This window comes from Pieris brassicae, chromosome 6 (genome assembly GCF_905147105.1).
Source record: "Pieris brassicae chromosome 6, ilPieBrab1.1, whole genome shotgun sequence".
In the NCBI taxonomy this organism is placed as follows: Eukaryota; Metazoa; Arthropoda; class Insecta; order Lepidoptera; family Pieridae; genus Pieris; species Pieris brassicae.
Genome location: NC_059670.1, coordinates 18,898,196 through 18,916,736, shown reverse-complemented (window position 1 = coordinate 18,916,736; position 18,541 = coordinate 18,898,196). Strand labels below are relative to the sequence as shown.

At 32.5% G+C, this 18,541-nt stretch overlaps 1 protein-coding gene across 1 annotated transcript in view; it reads right to left on the bottom strand.

Moving 5' to 3' along the window:
* The window catches only part of LOC123710947 (protein O-mannosyl-transferase TMTC1-like), a 105,880-nt gene that overhangs the window by 12,065 nt on the left and 75,274 nt on the right, over positions 1 to 18,541 (bottom strand). Inside the window, exons 4-6 of the mRNA XM_045663287.1 lie at positions 4,429 to 4,502; positions 2,385 to 2,519; positions 906 to 1,076 (exon numbers count right to left, since the gene is read on the bottom strand). Coding sequence (XP_045519243.1) covers positions 906 to 1,076; positions 2,385 to 2,519; positions 4,429 to 4,502 — 380 coding nt within the window. The remainder of the gene's footprint in view (positions 1 to 905; positions 1,077 to 2,384; positions 2,520 to 4,428; positions 4,503 to 18,541) is intronic.

The following is an 18,541-nucleotide window of genomic DNA, read 5'->3' as shown; positions in this document are numbered from 1 at the left end:
ATTGTTTTCCTTCACCGTTTGAGCGAATGTTTAAATGCGCACATACAAACAAAGTGCATTGGGGCACAGCTGGGGATCGAACCCACGACCTCAGGGATGATAGTCGCACGCTGAAGCCACTAGGCCATACTACTCGATACTTTCCTATGTTAAATATAAGAATATTTATTAAATTAGGTTAGAATTCATTTACTTCTTCGTTTTAAGTAAGGCGAAGAGACACCTTAAAAATAAAATAAAAACGTTTTGAGCTTATATAGATTACGATGTAATTTGAAATCAAGCAAATATGACATAAAGAAACTAGCAAAGGACCGGAATAAATTACCGGAAAATTTGAAGAATTAACCAAATAACTTGAGGTTTACCAAATTGTTAAATAAGAATTATTACACCGAGAAATTGTATTACACCGTTACAGTCCGACTGATAGACTGAATTTCTTTATAAAAGTTAAGTTAACATTATTAAGTACATTTCCCTATTCGCCAAATGAAATATAACAAATAAATAATGTATCTACTTATAAGATTAAAAATGTAAAGATTTGACTTTGACTTAGATATTTTTATGAAGAATTATTGCCTGTTTTATTTTAGAAATTCAGGAAGTTTATTATAACATCTATCCTTTTAAATATGAATAAAATAAACCAACGAACGAACTTAAAAATATGTGCCTATTGCAGGTTCGTATATATAGGTATAGAATTAATCATTTAATCAAAACAGAACTAAAGGAGTCTGAAGTCTTTATTTAATTGGGTTTTTGAGAACGCATCAGGCTTCGATAAGTAAATTAATATCTTAATTTAATTGTTATTATGTGTCAAATGTGACATTCATTCGTGAGAAAATATTTGTATAGATTTATATTAATATTGAGACATCCAAATAATAGATTACCTAACAGTGAATGAGGGATGAAAAGCTGGAGGGTTATCTTGTGGTGAAAATGCTGGAAGAGAGCCTTGTAGAAGAATCAGTCGGAACCCCGCTAAAAGGACCAAAGCCAAGAGACCCCTGCTGACACGACTCCATACATTATCGCCTTTCCATCGCCAACGAACAGGAGATCTAAAATGAAAATAACGTTTGGATTATTTTTTGCCTCATATATAAATAGATCAAGTTCGATTTAGTCATCCATTATTTCCATATTAAATATATATATATATATATATATATATATTGTGTGGTTGGTGTAGGTCCCACTCACAGTCTAGTTGAACTTAAATTTATTTAACGACCAATCAAACTTACAAGAAATTAATTTTTTTATCAAAGAAAATAATACAAACTACAAAAGTTAAATAAAAAACTAGAGAAATAACATCCTAAAATACAATATTTCACTAAAATATTAGAATCGTCACGACGAATAATAAATAATAAAATAACCTTTGCAAAATGAGAACTAAATATATATATAAGACGAATGAGCATAATCAAAAATAACTAATGACAATATTATGATATAACAAAAGATAAAATGTATGAATGGCGCCAAAAGTGGCGAAGCGCGGCCACAGATTAGTAAAAATAAGTAATTGACAATAGAGTTGACCAGCTATCTAGCAAAAAAAGAAATAAAACCTGTGGTAACCAAAATATTGTCAAAATCACTTCCAATCTGTATCACCATAAGCCATTGTAACATTGTTTCCTATAATTAACAATGTTGCAGATTTTTACATTAGATTAGGATGCTTAAGAACTAATTCACTAGATGGCGTTTAACATAATAACGACATCTATAGGAACAAGACAAAACTTGCAAAACCTTTAAAGTATGGTATTTATATAATCTTCTCTGGTATATTTACCAGCCAGTTATAACTATAAAAAATAAACTTAGATAATTATTAGTCTACCATGGGTAGAAACCTACATTAATTTGTGAATCACGTATTGAATGACATTGCAATAACTGTCAATTTCCATAGAGGTCGCTCTTACGATACATTTAATCAAACTAAAACAGTTTGATTCAAAAGTTTTGTTCTTCACATGTCAAATAATCATTTCTTAAAGTGAGAACAAGGTAAAGGATAAAACAACCAAATGCTATTTGAGACTAATACCTCGTTTTTGAATAACACACAGGTTTCTATCTGTTTCTTATACATAATTATTATAAGTATATAGGTAATCAGCCATAGTGGGTTTAGAGCCTGCCAGTTTTCTAACGATTTTTTAGCCCTTAGAAGTTGTCTGCAATTTTTTTTTCTTTCTTTTAAGTTAGTATAGAATCACTTTTCGTAGTCAAATCTTCCTCCAATAAGGAGCAGTTTTCCCTTGATTGTGCCTCAAAAAACCAATTAGTGACCGATATCGTTAATTCTTGAATATAATTATCAAGCTAATGTACATTACATATCATACCTGAATAATGTTCCCCAGCATTTGTACAAGTCAAAGACAATATTAAAGAGAAGCGCAGTGAGACCAGTCTCCTTAGCGAACATGCTGAGAGCCGCCAACACAACACTCCATACCACGCGGTGCCGACTGGTACAACTGAAAAGTATCAAATATATTGTTTGTATATTAACTCAAACTGAATCAAATATATGTAATCTGTATAAAATTTTCAATAACGTTAATTTTATATTTTCTGTTGAATGAGTATCACACGTTTCAAACTGCACTTACACGAAATTAACACAAGTTCTACCATATCTGACTCTGATATATTGCGGTGTCTTCTCCATCTACACGACACTGGCGAAGTACCTTGTGCCCAATTGGCATAAATAAAAGCTATAAACAAGAAAAAAATATATTGCGGCAACACAATTATGACTAATAAAAGAGTGGTGGAAAGTTTCTTGCCCGATTAACGCTCTTGACTTGCGAACTGGTAGTAAATGTAAATTTACAATTAATTTAACTTTTCTGACGTTCATAAGTGTAGTTGTTTACCTATATGAATAGTTATTTTGATTTTGAGTTATGTATATTGCTCATAAGTAGTTGAATCAAAACTTGGCGATTAAAAAGGGTGGCGGAAAGTTTCTTGCCAGTTCTTCTTTCCCGCTCTACGCCCATGACTTGGGAACTGTAGTAAATATAAATTTAGAATCAATGTAACATATTTTCTGTTGACGTTCATAAGTATACTTGGTTACCTATATGAATAAAGTTATTTTAAGTAATACAGGCCATATTAACATTGTTTTTCAGACTCAAATTAGGGAAGCCTAACAAGTCAGACACGCGATCGAATATTTCACGCGACATCATTCTAATAGCATAATCCCGGCGATTTGGGACGTCCCCGGGGCCGATACGAAACTTTCCCGGGCCTTTATCCCAAAGTCCCGAAACAAGAGGCAAGTCTGTAACAACATCAGGCGAGTTCAAAACTATTCCCACGTTAGAACCTCATTTACACTTTCTTAAGGATCTTGAGAAATGCTTCTGTCCAACTTGCGCTTAGCTGTCATAAGTTGACGCTTTAATTGGCATGTATTCGGCTTGAGTTGTACGTACCAATAGTAATAAAAAAATGTACTTAAATGCCATTTTAGATTAATTATTAGTGTCTATAGACAAATTGTTACTTTTAATTCTTGAATCCTTGAAAATATAAATTAAACATTCATAATTTCACGAACCTTGCACTGCACTAGGCAGGATTGCGTCAAGTTTTACATTTTAATTATCATTTTTATACAAATACACATATATTAATTTCCATAAAAACACACTCCGACTAAACTCCAAGAAACTATTAGTATTAGGCAACGACATTATTATTACAAGCTACGGCGTCGTCGATTCGTCTAAATCGCGAACACTTTGTGTCACGTGACTAATAAAACTCAATATTGACTATACTAAACTAAAAAAATAATTGGTTTTTATTGCTGGTAATTTATTCATAACCCTTTCGAAACCTATGTTTCATACAGATTATTTCAATGCTGTTAATAACAAAATTTGTCTAGAACTTGGAAGGATTATTATTATAAAGAACGAATATCAAACAGGTTATTGACTGGGCTAATAACTATTGGTGAATGTAGAAACGGTTAATCCTTGAAAAATTTCCTCGTAGCATTCTCGCAAGGCAGGAGGTATTTGGTCACCAAAGCAACTGATACACCATCACTGCACATTTTTGTTAGTTTTAAAATACATCTTAATACATGTCAAGAAAATTCAGTTTCATAACGCTTAGCAGTTAACAGTTAACAGACTATCCAATCATATATTGTATATGTATTGTATGTGGAAATCTAAGTAGCGACACTGGGTTCTATCGTGCATTGTTTAATAATTTAGTCAATCAGGAAAACAAAAAATATGAAAATTCTTAATGGCAGAATAGAAAATATAAAAATCTTAAACACAGTTTTTTTCAAAACCGAGATTTATTAAAAGATTTAATTATAATTTATTTTAAATTTATAAATAAGCTTACCCGTGGTAAAATAGAAGTGAAGAAAGGAAGAAAAAACACGCCAACACATCTGCGCGACCCACGACACCCGATACCTGAAAAGAAGCAGCTTTTATATCAATAAAGTACTTTAAAATTTAACAACGTTCCATTATTTTTTCGAGCTTATGTTTAAATTATTTTGAGGGGTCGTAATTCAAATATTACGATACGAAAAACCGAAAGAAATTTTATACGCTACAACCGCTACTGCGAGAACTTTCACTTATATCTTCAATAATCTTAATATATAAAACAACTTTGGGTTAACACATAATAACAATATGAAATAATTAGAAAAAAGTAATGAAAAAAAAGGTAATACAAAATGTTCCGTTCCGAAATCTGTCTAACATATAATGTTCATTCTGTCGATACGGTAAAATACTTAAATTAAAGAACGTATTTAAATAAAATTTCCAATCCACAAAATATTTAAATCTGTAGAGTTATGTCAGTGATGAAAAAACCAAATTAAATATACCTGTATCGCTTATTTCTTTATGTGTTAATTGCTTAATAAACTTTCATAAATTTCAGCTAATCTGTATCACGGCATTCAGTGACTGATAGGCAGTACAAAGTTCGCCGGGTCAGCTAGTTTAATGTAAAAATCATTTACAGTGACTTTTCAAATAATAAGATATCGTTGTAGTAATTATAGAAACTTCATTTTAATGTACCACCAAATATAAAACTTTAAAACCATATTGGCAAATGCTAATAATTGGTTGTAAAATGAGAAACCAAAAAGTCAAAATAAAGCACTAGATAACCAAAGACTATGACGCAGAGTACATAATTTGCGTCTATGGTTTTGTTATTTTCTTTTGAACGCTACTCTGCAGGTGTTATCGAAAAAAAAATTGCGTTGCCTGACTATACAATCTAAAAAAAAATCAGTTGTTATTTATCAATCACAAACAAAAAAAGCGGAACGGTTATCAAAGAACTTTTAGAAAACAGAAGTACGTAAGCGATCCAATATTATTCAAATTAAATTAACATTTTTAAGCGAGTGAAGTGTGAAATGAAAACAGTCACCATCGTTAATTATCAGCTGAATTAATGATCACAACCACTGAATAAATTAATTAATTCACTGAGAAGCCGCTAGTTAAAATCTTTTATATTCCGGCAATTTTAATTACCTTTTGCAAAAGATACCTTCATTTTCACCCGAACCTTTCGATCTCTCATCATATTTACATAGGATATTAATAATTACGTGCGATATGGATTAATATTTTAGTTACCGCATTAGTTAATGTTATTTTTTTACTATTTTGTTTTAGGAGTCTCGACTCTGAATACTTATAACATTAAGTAAGTAGCCTTTAGCGCTAAGTATAGTGGGTATTAAGTCTAGATCAGAATCTTAGCTTGCCTTACTGATAAAAGATTGTGGCTTTTGGGCCAAAACAGTTACCTACTAGTAGATAAGTAATTTTGGGATTTGCGAGATCCATTTAGTCTGGTACATCCAGCTGGTAGAATTCGTGCAGTGCGTGCAGACATAAGTGCACGCTCTATTTCATAAATCTCATTGGGAACGATGTCCGATATAAGTTTCGCGAGAGCTAAGGGATTACGTACTCTTCCGAGACGGATCCTCAGTGTTCAAACACCGTGATAAGAAAATCTTTCTACTACGGTTTTTTCGCATTTTTCGGATTTGAGACATACAAATCTAATCCATGATCAATTGAGACTGAAAAATGTGTTTATTTACATTTTCTTAACAATAAACTAAATAATATAGAAATATGTTGTGCTTGATATTGACGCGTAAACGCAGACCCTTTACGTATATTACCTATATAATTGGTCTATTCGAATTTGATGTGTATGTTTATTTACATAAATGAATGCTAATATATAAAAAATATAAATCGGTGGCGCTACAATCTTTTTAGGCCTCATATTTTTGTAAATGTTTCATAAGCAAACGATTGACAAATGTCAACCTAATGGGCAAGTAGGTGGTCGCCGTCGACTTTTTGGGTTTCCTCACGATGTTTTTCTTCACAGTCCAATCGTATGTTAAATGCGCACATACAAAGGAATTCCATTGGTCCATACCTCTTCAGGGATATATGCTTTATACTATTTTATATCACCACATTTAAACAGCCTTAACCTAAAAATAATGTAAACATCAAAGGCTTATATAATTTGCAACAATAATTGTTAATTATCGTCAATGAATTCACGTTGTTTTGTGCTTTTGATTTGTGTTCAATAGCAATTTTGTTAAAAGCCAATCAAACGTTCATTTCAAAGAGTTGAAGGAAACAATGGGCTACGAATTAAATGTTTTATAATTTTTTTACATTTATACAATGGTATTGTTTTCTGCGAAGGCTACCAGGTTTAACAGAACAAGTCGAGAACGATTCAATTACAATTATTTATATCTATTGCACCTTTTGAAGACCTAAAATCTTTGAACTGGGCATGAAGAAGATATTGTTTCGTTAGAAGAATCGTATTGGGCCCAGGACGTGCTAGTTTTTTCACAACTTCATTGTACGACCAAGTGCTCATTATGCACCTTAATGTATGTAATGGTCTATTTATAGACGTACACTATCTTCCTCTAGTATGCCTCGTAAAGAATACATCCACTGGGAGCCAACTTCCTTGACAATGTCGTCAGTCTACCGAGTCAGTGGCCGACCACGCGGTCTTTATTTGCCAAGGTCTCCATTCAAGGAGCCTGCGGGTCAATCGTTCCCCAAATATTGGTTCGACCACATAGATGTTGCGACAGCTACGTTGATTCTATTTTGGTTATTTTACGTGACTTTCGTTAGCGATTTAGTTGGTTATTCATAAAAGAACAGTAAAATAAACAGTTTTTAATTATCATCTTGAATTTATAGAATTAAACGAGTAGAATTTTAAAAGTACGAGCCAATTGCGATAATTTAAAAGTGTAATGCAAAAATGATTTAAATGGGTTAAGTTGCATCGCTGGCAACTTTTCAAATTAATCCGCCGGAGACAACCCTGCAATCAGCCGCCTAATAGCAAAAGTTCCGAGATTATTGCCTTCCAATAGCTCGCCTCGAATTACACTGCTGATTTAGGGTTGCCGATGCGTAAATATTGTTAATTGTTAATATTGCGTAGAACAGAAAAAACCGACTTTGTTTTTTTTGGCGGAAAGTGGTGCTGGACAGAAAACTCTAGAAGTTTCTTGTTTCGGAGGTCAGGTCACATTTTGGGTGAGTGCGTGAGTGTGAGTGTCAAGTCTAAATAAGTAATATACATCTTCAAGTCTTTAAATTCGCCAATAACTGGAATTCACAACACAAAAAAGAAACAACGAGAAATAAACGTATCTAAATGAATGTGCCCCACACAGTTTACTCGCAATAAACTCCGATTGACACACGGTCAACCGGTCGACGGACCACAATACTGATTTTCAGTGACTAGGCAATTTTTATTATTTTATTTCTACTAGGCAAAGGCAGTCAAACTGGTTTGTGTATAAAATAAATACACAATTCTTAGCAAAACTAATTTAAACAACAAAAAAATCATTTGCACTACAACTCTTTAGGGTCTGGGCCTCACATATCTCGGTACGGTATATCAGCCGTCTGTGCCTGATACATGTCGTCGACTTTTTGTGTCAAAAGCACGATTTCCTCTACCGTGCAATGTTGATTGCAGAAAAGCAAAAATCATTGGTGCCAAGGTTCGAACCTACGACCTCAGGGACGAGAATCGCACGCTCAAGCCATAGCTGGGTGCGTAGGAACGAAGGTAGGTCCTTAAAAACTAAATAAACCTCAGAAACATACTTAGTTAGCTGTTTAGATGCAACATTAAGAGCCTTTTCTTTAAAAAAATGTTTTAGAAAATTGGAATAATTGTAATCTAAAGATTTATATCACTTTGGTTCCAACCATATTTCTGACATGAATAAAGTTTATTATTGTATTATGGTCGGCGCTGAAATTCAGAAATATGCACTTAATTTTTTACAGCATTCGACAGCCCTACTATATTTAAGCGACTACAAACAGTGGAAATAATTAAACGCTTGTTACGAACTCTCCTTTCATATAATACTTGTCATTTTGTGCAAATTAGTGATTTTCCGCGCTTACTCTTTATTAAAATGTAATCTACATCAAATTAACCATACCATTACAATACAGACCAGTCGCTACCCAACAGAAAGAAGTGAGAACATCCTGACTTAAGTACTTTAATAATATTTTTATAAAAACTGGGAACGCCCATACAGATATTTTTTTTACTTAAAAGGGTTCTCAAATCTTACACATTGCAATGCATAAATATTATACAAAAAATCATAACCGTGTTTAAGGATAACAAAATTCATAAATTCCATAGCAATTTTTTTTGCAAACTGTTTATGACACGCGTGAGTGAATGAGTGAGTGTGTGGGTTCATGTGAGTGAGTGAGTGTAATGTATAACATGTCAGGTCTCAGGAGTACTACCATTGTGCGTAAGGTGTGTTCATAAGCTAGTCCTTGAACAGTTTTTATAGGGCTTACATATTGAACGCCCTATTTAATTTGTAATAAATGTAGTCTGTATTTATAATGAATAACAAATTTTTATTCTTTATTTATAAATATACACTGTAATAACAGTAACTCCTTTTTCGATAAAATAATATAAGACTATTCTACATCTAAACAATCTTTGTGGGCCCTACAGTATTGGGGCTTCATTAGTCACATTAATAGAGCGTGGTGATGGGACTGCAAAGTGAGTTACGCCCAGCTTGGATTCAAACAATGAGTTCGAAGTGATTGTTAATTATCCTTGTTACAGCTGAAGCTTGTAGCGGAGTTATTAACTTCGCTGTTGCCTGTTTAGCGTAAGCGAATACTGTGAGTAACCCTTGATTTTTATTTGTTTCTATTATACAATTAATCTTATCAATAAGAAATGTCGACAGACATCTCGAAGAAGGCGTTTCCGTCGAAGTCTTATAAGTAAATGATATGTATAATTCTTTAAATTAATCTTTTTTTGTATTTTTTTCTCATCACTCTGAAGAAAAATTCCATACAGTTTTGCAGAGTAGGTACCTACATAATATAACGATTATTTAAATCTATTCAAAGATTCATGATTTTCCTGTAATACGAAATATGCCTTTGAAAGCTTTCCGCTGATTCATGAAATAAGAATTTTCTAAATCAATAAAATGAGTAACTCGCGCTCCGGGAAATATGATCAAAGTTGTATGGCTGCTCGGCCTAGAAATATAATCTCAAACACAACGGTAAAACTTATGAGATAAAATAAAGTTCGGCAGATTTGAGTGGAGGAAACTCGATCACTCGGTGAATAGGCGTCGCGTCATTGTTCACGCGTATTCACTATATTGTCTGTACTATAAACTATATAAAATATAACTATTGATAATCTCAAAAGTTTTTGTTGATTTTATGAAAATATATATGTCAGAGCGATTGTCGTTTTTGTTAGTACTGAGGTCGTGCTTTCTCATCATTATAACAATTCTCTGTTCTCTTTTCTTGTCCTCTTTCTAATTGCCAGTCTTACCCTAATTTTCGATCAATAGTCTAGTTCTTAGTTAACAATCTCATTCTGTCTTATAAAATCTTAACGGTAACGTTCAGCAGTCCAGAGACGACTTTTAAATAATGGAGATTTACAAAATTCAGCTGCGAAATTTAATGCTAAATTATTTTATTTATAAAGATGCGTTTTCCCATTGCATCGGCAACCTTAATTTACTAAATATAATTGTGTTCTAATTATGATATTATATGTGGAGCAACTCCCAAACGAAACGGAATTCAAAGCCTCGAAAATATAGTAATATCTATTTAAATTAACATAATTTACGACAAACAAGAATTACAGTAGATTTTATTAGCAAAAATGTTATCTCAATCATAATATACGTATTAGTGTGTTTATCTCGGCCGTAAAGTTTTGATGAGCAGACATTATGGAATATCGCGGATGACCCGGCAATCGGGATAATGCTCCGGGATGATACTGGGAAATTGTTGTTAATAAACTGTCGCCGTTAAGGCCATCTATAAGGAGTGTCAGGTAAATTTAGTTGGGCAAAACGATTCTTTACAATAATATTTTTTTTTATTTTAGGTATTCATCAATATTTTTCAAGTTATTTAAATTTTAAGCAGTATTGGCCTAATGGTGTGACTCTCATTCGAACATCGGCTGTTCATCAAAGGATTCTTTCTATAAGGAAAACATAAACCCAAAAGACGACATATTGTGTAAGACAGGTTCACCTACGTGTCTATGAAATAAAAATAATCGTAGGAACAGATGCAATCTATATATATATACTATTATCATATTCTTAATACTGTTCTTACTACTTAACGAACCCGGACTAAACGTAATGGCAATACTTAAATTTAATAAGCGATGTCTACGTAGTCCAAAAGAAAAAACAGCAATTCGTGAAAGTGAATTTTTTAATTTGGCAAAGCTTACTCTAGTTCAAAGTTATTTCAAGAAATCTTTCTCGAACCCAAAACTTTCGTAAAAACCAACTGCAAGCCATGGAGACTGTCATAGCATAAGGCTGCATCAGTACATTTTCTATCTCCGGGACTTAATGAAGTTGCTTTAAGTTTCAGACATGCCCTAGATGTGGAAAATTTTCTCATACTTTGAGTTTTTACGTTACACTTCAAAGATAGCCGCGCACTTCAAAGTTAAAATTGTTGAGGCAATTCTATTTTAATTCCATTTATCAACCATTCTTCTCATCACACGGTAAAACAATTTGGCTAAAAGACACGAGATACTATGACGTTTAACCGTGAGTTATAAGTTATAGCTATCTGTAAAAAATTTGTCCACGTTTAAGCTTATTCGGACTTGCAGCAGAGACTTTTGAGAGAGAGAGACTTAGATTAATTAACGTGTACATACATTTAATTATCTTATTACAAGACTAATCAATAGAATTAAGAAATCTGTATTATTTAATACTTATGAGTTCATTTTAAAGTAGCTTAATTAGTTGTTATATAATTAAGTAATTTATAATGAATAAAAGAGTTTTAAATAAACCAATAGAAAACTTTGTGTTAATCGGTATCGCAAATGTCGTAAAGTTCGATTTCTGGTTAAAACAAATAAAAATAAATAATATTCACCTTAATTTAAAGTTATTGTAAACCAACCTAAATTGTTAATTTAGGACAATATTGTAACAATATTAACACTTACCAATATTATATCACCAGATTACTCTAAACCACGTTGATTTGTCCTCCGTAAAAAAATTCATCATTTACTTAAGCCTTAAAGACGTAAGCACAAAAATAAAGTCCATTTTGTATTCAGTGACATACCCGAAGGTGGAAGGGGAGGAAAAGCTCATCAGATGACAGTTTCCTTGTCGTACTTGTGTCGGGCTTGGCCTTACGATGATTGATGTGCTTTTTTACTTTAAAAGCCCACCGCGACCTCCAATTTTTTCATAGATGTAAAAGGTTCGTTTCAGTTTTATGTTTCTCTTATTTAATCTGCGTATTAAAGGACGTGGATGATCAGACATTATTTTTTATGGTCGCACTCCTCCGAAACGACTAGACATGCTTCTGTAAAATTCTATATGTATTTAGTAGGAGACGGTGAAGTATATTTCTTGTTACTAATGCATTTTTAATTATATTTACATAGTATCGCTCACTTGCACTTGCGCTCCCATAATCATTACAATTATTTTTCCTTACAGGGTTTGCTAGTAAGAGATCGCTTGTTTGTTAAGGCCCACCTGGTACCTAATTACTATTTCGGTTTCCAAGAAAGATTTTAACAAATGACGAGCTACGATAATAGTATTAGCATTGTTCAGCCGATATGTGAACAAAGTCAATATGTTCAACATGTTCATCCCGTCGATAGTGTGCAATCTCGCTTCAAATATTATAATAGTAATTAATAAATTATTCATATAGTAGTATTTAAATAAAGGTTTGGAATCGAGAAGATAAATCCACAATATTTGGCTACTGGCAACTTAAAATTAAAACAAAAATTAGATTTATGTAAGTAACGAAAAAGGACCGACATAAATATATATATATATATATTTATTATACCGACCAATATATATTTGTCAATTTCGATCGTGGGTTCAGAGGCATTTTTGTGTACATTTTTAATAAAGTAGTGAATTTCATTGCTAATCTGTAACACGAAATTATTTGACTGTTGGACGGTACGAAATCAGCTAGCATATCAATAACAATTTCTTACATAAATTGTAGTTCGGCATGTTGCTATTATTTTCCTATATATCTAGTTAATCGGTACAAAGCAGTCGTTGTTACCTTGGTAAGCCCTTTCGAATTTGTAAATGTTTATCAGAAATCATGGGTATTCTATAATATATCATAAAAATTCAATATTTTGAATACTGTTAAATATTAGCGACTAATAATGAATAGGTAAGTATTAAGTTTAAATTTATTAATACAATAAAATCAAAAATACTGTCTTGACATCCAAATTATAAACAAAATGTCGAATCTTTTTAATTAGCCTCAAAGTAAATATGATTAGTCTTGTCATTGCTGATTTTACCTCGGGCGTTGCACAAATCGAGGCCGTAGGGCAGTCGGCCTATGCGAGCGGCACAAAGTGTGGTGGACATAATGTGTGCACGCTAATGTACACAAAACGCTACAAATAAGCAGGAAATGTGATTATACATGAAAGCTCAGCAATAACGCTACATTAGCAAGTGTTTAGTGCGCCCCGTCGCTATCAACGCAATTTATCGGGTAGATTTGCTCGTAAATTAGCTGGACACAGACGGAATGCTATTATGAGACTTTTACCAAAATATATTTAGCGGGATAGAGACGAGTCAGAATACGATAATAAGAATACAGTAAAAGGGTCAACAATTTTTTTTCCGAGACTTCGCGCTAAACGTTTTTATATTAGTCCTTGTTTGTGCTAAACTTCGAATCTTACCCCTATTGTCACTAGGAAACAACGCTTTAACGACTAGAACTAATACGAAATACGTACGTTTTGTTTGATAGGTCAACAACATCTCTACTCTAACACGAGACGAATGTGAGTTGACAAATCACAATTTATCGCTATTTAATTTTTTATCTAACATCATCAGCACCTTGAATATCAGCTATCGATGTGATACGCCCTCCCTCGAAATTCAGAATTCTAAACACTTCAACAATCTCCATGTTAATCCCTTAATTAATAATTAAAAGTCCATTAGTGTAAGGACAGAATTGTTAATGTTTATTTTGTTAAAAGTTAATAATTTCATATATAGCCAACATAAACAGATGCGGGATATAATTAAACTTGGTTACGCAAATTTTATTTACCTGAAGAGGAATCAGAAAGATAAACATTGGGGTGACCGCCACTAAGTTTCTATTTGATTTTGACTAAGCCGTAACTAACATTAAACAGTTCTTCAAATATATAACTGTTAGAGCTTTAGATAACTTTGTTTTATTTTGTAAAAGTTAAAACCACTTTCTCATTTAAAAAAAAATTAAACAAAGTGAGTTATACGCCATGTGGATTAGACATTTAACGGCGGAGGCGCTTATGCCATACCTTTTAAAAAAGCAGTGGCGCTACCATCTTTTACGGACTAGGCTTCAGATTTCTGCATCAACATGTATCGTGAGCATTTGTTTAATACGCTCAGCCTTCAGTCTCGTTATTTACGACATAAACTTTTTGGTTCTAAGGCATGCCCACGTTTTCAATCACCGTATGAGCGAGCGTTAGTGGCGCAGATAGCTACAAAGTCCATTGGTGTACTGCTGCTTACACCTCAGAAGTCAGAGTCGCAAGGAAATACATATACTCTATAGATTCATTAAAAATAGTTTGACGATCTTGATGCAAGATTAAAGTTTGATTATTATTAGTAGGCTTTCGTATAAATCTTTGCTTCTATTAACACTTTATTACGATATTTTTATCATTACGATTAATTCAATAAATTTAATATATCTTTATGAGTTTAACTTTTATTTTTTGAACCTAACTTATACTTTCACTATTTACGCAGAAATTACAACTTCCATGTTTACGCAAAGAAAAAAGATTTTTCATACAAATGTGTTATGCCTATAGTGATTTAAACTAAAGTCAAAAAGCATTAAGCAATATGAAAGAAATTTAATCGACTTTAAATACCAGATAACATTTGTCTACAGAAATGCGTGGATTTTATCCGAAAAACCGATTTTGATAGAACTTAGACTGTACTTATACTCAATTTAAATCATCAATGACTATAAGTTTCCGCCAAATTTGGACAAATTCCGCAAAATTAATTAATGAAAATAAGTTGGAGATTTAATTTATTATCCTTAAATTATCTTTTGATGTCGGATACAGATCTCATATATTTCTTCGTGATTTTAATTTCAGTTTTTAGATTATGGTACGAAAAAATCTATTAAATTTAGGAACTTAACCCATCACTGTCTCAAATGGATTTAAACAAAGCTCATGGTAGGCCCCCATTTCAAAGCGTTAACACTTCTAGTGAATATATTATAAACCGTAAACTATGTATGATTGTGAAGCCACTGGATTCTATAATAATGATTATTTACATAGAATTAACATTTACTATATTTCGGTGCGATGTATGTATTTATGTTTAAACTTGAAATTGAAAAGACAAACCCAAGGGGTTATAAACTGATTTATATTCGGAGTTGGGACAATGATGGCACCAAAGTCTCCAACCCGAACTAGGCGTTAAACAATACAATTCTCTGAGGAATTTAATGGTTCGCTTTGAACTCGCGAAAGCGCTAATTGCTATGACCCGAATTTTCTTGAATTAGGTGAGCTTAAGTTTACTTTGTGGAGGAAAATTTGTATAATTAGGTTTATTTAATACTAAAAACACTTTGCAGCGTGGCTGTTGTGCTCTGTAATATCAAAAGTATTTGTTGTTTGAAAAAGGTGAATTAACTTATATATTAAATGTTACCTATCTCCGTATATTTTTTTATGAGAAATGAGCGAGACAAACGAGCCAGTGTGTACTTTAAAGTCCTGGTTAATTTCTTGGTGAAATAATATTGAGAAACATTTACGTGTCTGAAACTGTGAGTGTGATTTCCATCTAATTTTCTTCAGAATTAATAAAGCTGACATTTTATGACCTATCGAGCGCAGAATGAAGCCACAGGCAATATATTAACAGTATGTTTAAAAGGAAATCACATTTTATTTTAATAATCCAGTTCCCAGTCTAAACAGTATTCGCCTTATGGTTAAGCATCAAATGCGTTCTGTATATTTTATAATTTTCTTATAAACTTCATTGTATTAAGCACAAATAAAAAGGTCAGTTATTAGAATGGCGCGCGGTCTAACGCTAACAATATATCTTTCACTATAGTAAATAACTATCAAAACGAATTACAAAGTAATGTAGAACTACAATTAATCAAAAGGTATACGAATCACAATTAATGCCAGTTAAAAACAGGAGTAATACAAAATATATCAATGAGAGAAATAGGATGTCTTATGTCTTAAAAAACAAACATTATCAGTATATATAATATATATATTTATTATTTCCTTCATTTCTCAATTCTTTATCTATAAGCAAAAATTATGATCTTTTTCATAATCTTGAATATGTGCTACTGTTCCATTTATGTTGTATGTTGTAGTGAGGCTCGATCACTGATCTAATAAAAGCCTTCGACACTCCGTCGTGAATATTCATATCGCTTTTTATTACGGATCCTCCTTTTATGGGCTGAATGTAGGATTAAGTGCCTCTCGCGATACCCGCCTAACGCCTGCATTGATTTCTAAGGCTTTTAGGAAAAAGACATGAAAATTTATGGAGTTTTCATGTATACGTCTATTTTGTATATATTTTTATATGGTATAAGCATGATGTATGTGAACTTTGTTACCAATATATCCTGGTTTTTATTTGGAGACAGTTAGAGATCATAGGTTCAATTTAGAAAAACTCATTGTGACTGGCGTGGAGTGCGCAGACCTCGAGGCCGATCCCCTACTCGCTGGGTTCAAGTGTCCAAACAAATGATGGCGATAAGACCATTGCAATCCTTATCTAGGCGCTGAAGACAAGGGCGGGCGGAGATAATTGAGTGGCGACACTAACACGACCTTCACAAATGGAGAGCGCCACTGAAGAAGACGAGCGTGATGTAATCTAATAAATTACAAAATCTTTTTAGTTTCTTAGGTGACGTTATTTTATCTTTTTTGTAGAATTGGAAATAAACAGCATTCTGTTTCTAAAGAACGTTTGAATGTCTCTCGTATCGAAGGCCAAATTTCTGGTCGCAGAACCCTTGGACTGGAATCATGTATGTGGTCTATTATAGCCACAATCTCTCATCATAGTTTGTTGGCCATTAACCATCGGTTTCCTATCGGACCGACGACTGCACTCGTGTGTAGGTGATGCGCACCTGAATAAGCGTTCCACCTATTTTGGTAATGTCACAATGTAAAAAAGTGCGTACTTACAAAGTACACAATATGTCAGAAGTGAAACTTCTTTGTAAATTAATTATTACTAAGGTATAAGCCCCAATAGATGATCATGTACCAGTATATAATTACTCCATGTATTTGTATATCTATATTCACATTGTTTGTACACGTGCTAATGATAACATAAATAAATAAAAAATCTGCGTTTACTGCACAAGACGTTATGCGACAGAAGTGACATCTAAAGTTCTAATATGTAAATGACAAAATTATTTTTTTCTCGTGTATTTATGATTTCCCTTTCTCATTCTCTCCCGCTTTTCTCTTCAACCTTTTCTTCGACAAAAACGCTACAAATCTTCGTGACGTTTCATCCGTAAAAATGTTACCCTGATGCACCTAGAAGTTTCACTTCAAAAAATCTTTAAAAATTTATTAACGAAATAGTCACAATATCTTGCCTGTATCATACAGCATTAGTAGGTCACGGAGTAATTGGTACTGTATCATACTACACATCTTATTCGAAATCTAAACGTAGTTTTATAGTGAAGTTAGTCAGGCATAAAAAAAAATCATGATTAACACACCCAACGTCAGCAACAAGTGCCTTTGTGCTATTGTTCTTTGAACTCGCTATCATATTTTATACAGATATTTTTTATTGTTATATTGACGTCATTAATTTATATCTAGCAACCCTGTAAGTGTTGTTCTTAAAACCCTGAGGCACAATGAGACCTATATAGAAACCTAGATACGAAGTTAGTAATAAGATTTTTTTCTTTCACCCTCAGAGGTGAATTATATAAAATTATTGCCTGTATTACAATAAATAACTTACCTAAGTAAATAAATATTTTAATCAAACACAAAAAAATAGCGGCAAGAATACACGTTGCGATAAAAAATATATTTGTATTATTAGAAATGATTATTAACGATCATTAAAACTTTAGACATTGTTCGAAAAATTATTTGACAAGGTACGCCAATGTATGTAGCGGTGTCGAGTGCGGTGACAGATTGCTTGTACATTTACGTCAGACGCAAGTCACATGTCAACGTCACACTGAATTAACTTCGCTATATTACGTAAATAACTACGCTGAGGTTCGCGGATTTTCTTTATGTAAATATATGTATAATTTACGGCCTAACATGGCAGAAAATTGAGAAAAGTAATATATGCATTTCATGTTATATGCCTTATATTACGTGTTGGAAGATAAATAATATTTTGTGATATTTACTTTTAGGTGCTAAGTAGTAGAGTGAAAAACATTCAATTGCAGTTCATAAATTCACGTGATGCGTCAAAAAAAATGATTATATATACACTACACTTATTTATAGAATTATAGCGATTTAATACATGCAATAATGTTCTTAATTATGACCATTATACTATATTAGTCCTTAACATTTTTTGTTCTTACTTACATATTATTTCGTTACATAATAATACAAAAAAATCACACTTCGAATTGTGAATCATTCTTTAATCAGATTTTTGATTTTATCCTAACAATCCGAGTAAGGAAAAATAATAGTCGCTATGGAAAATTCTTGT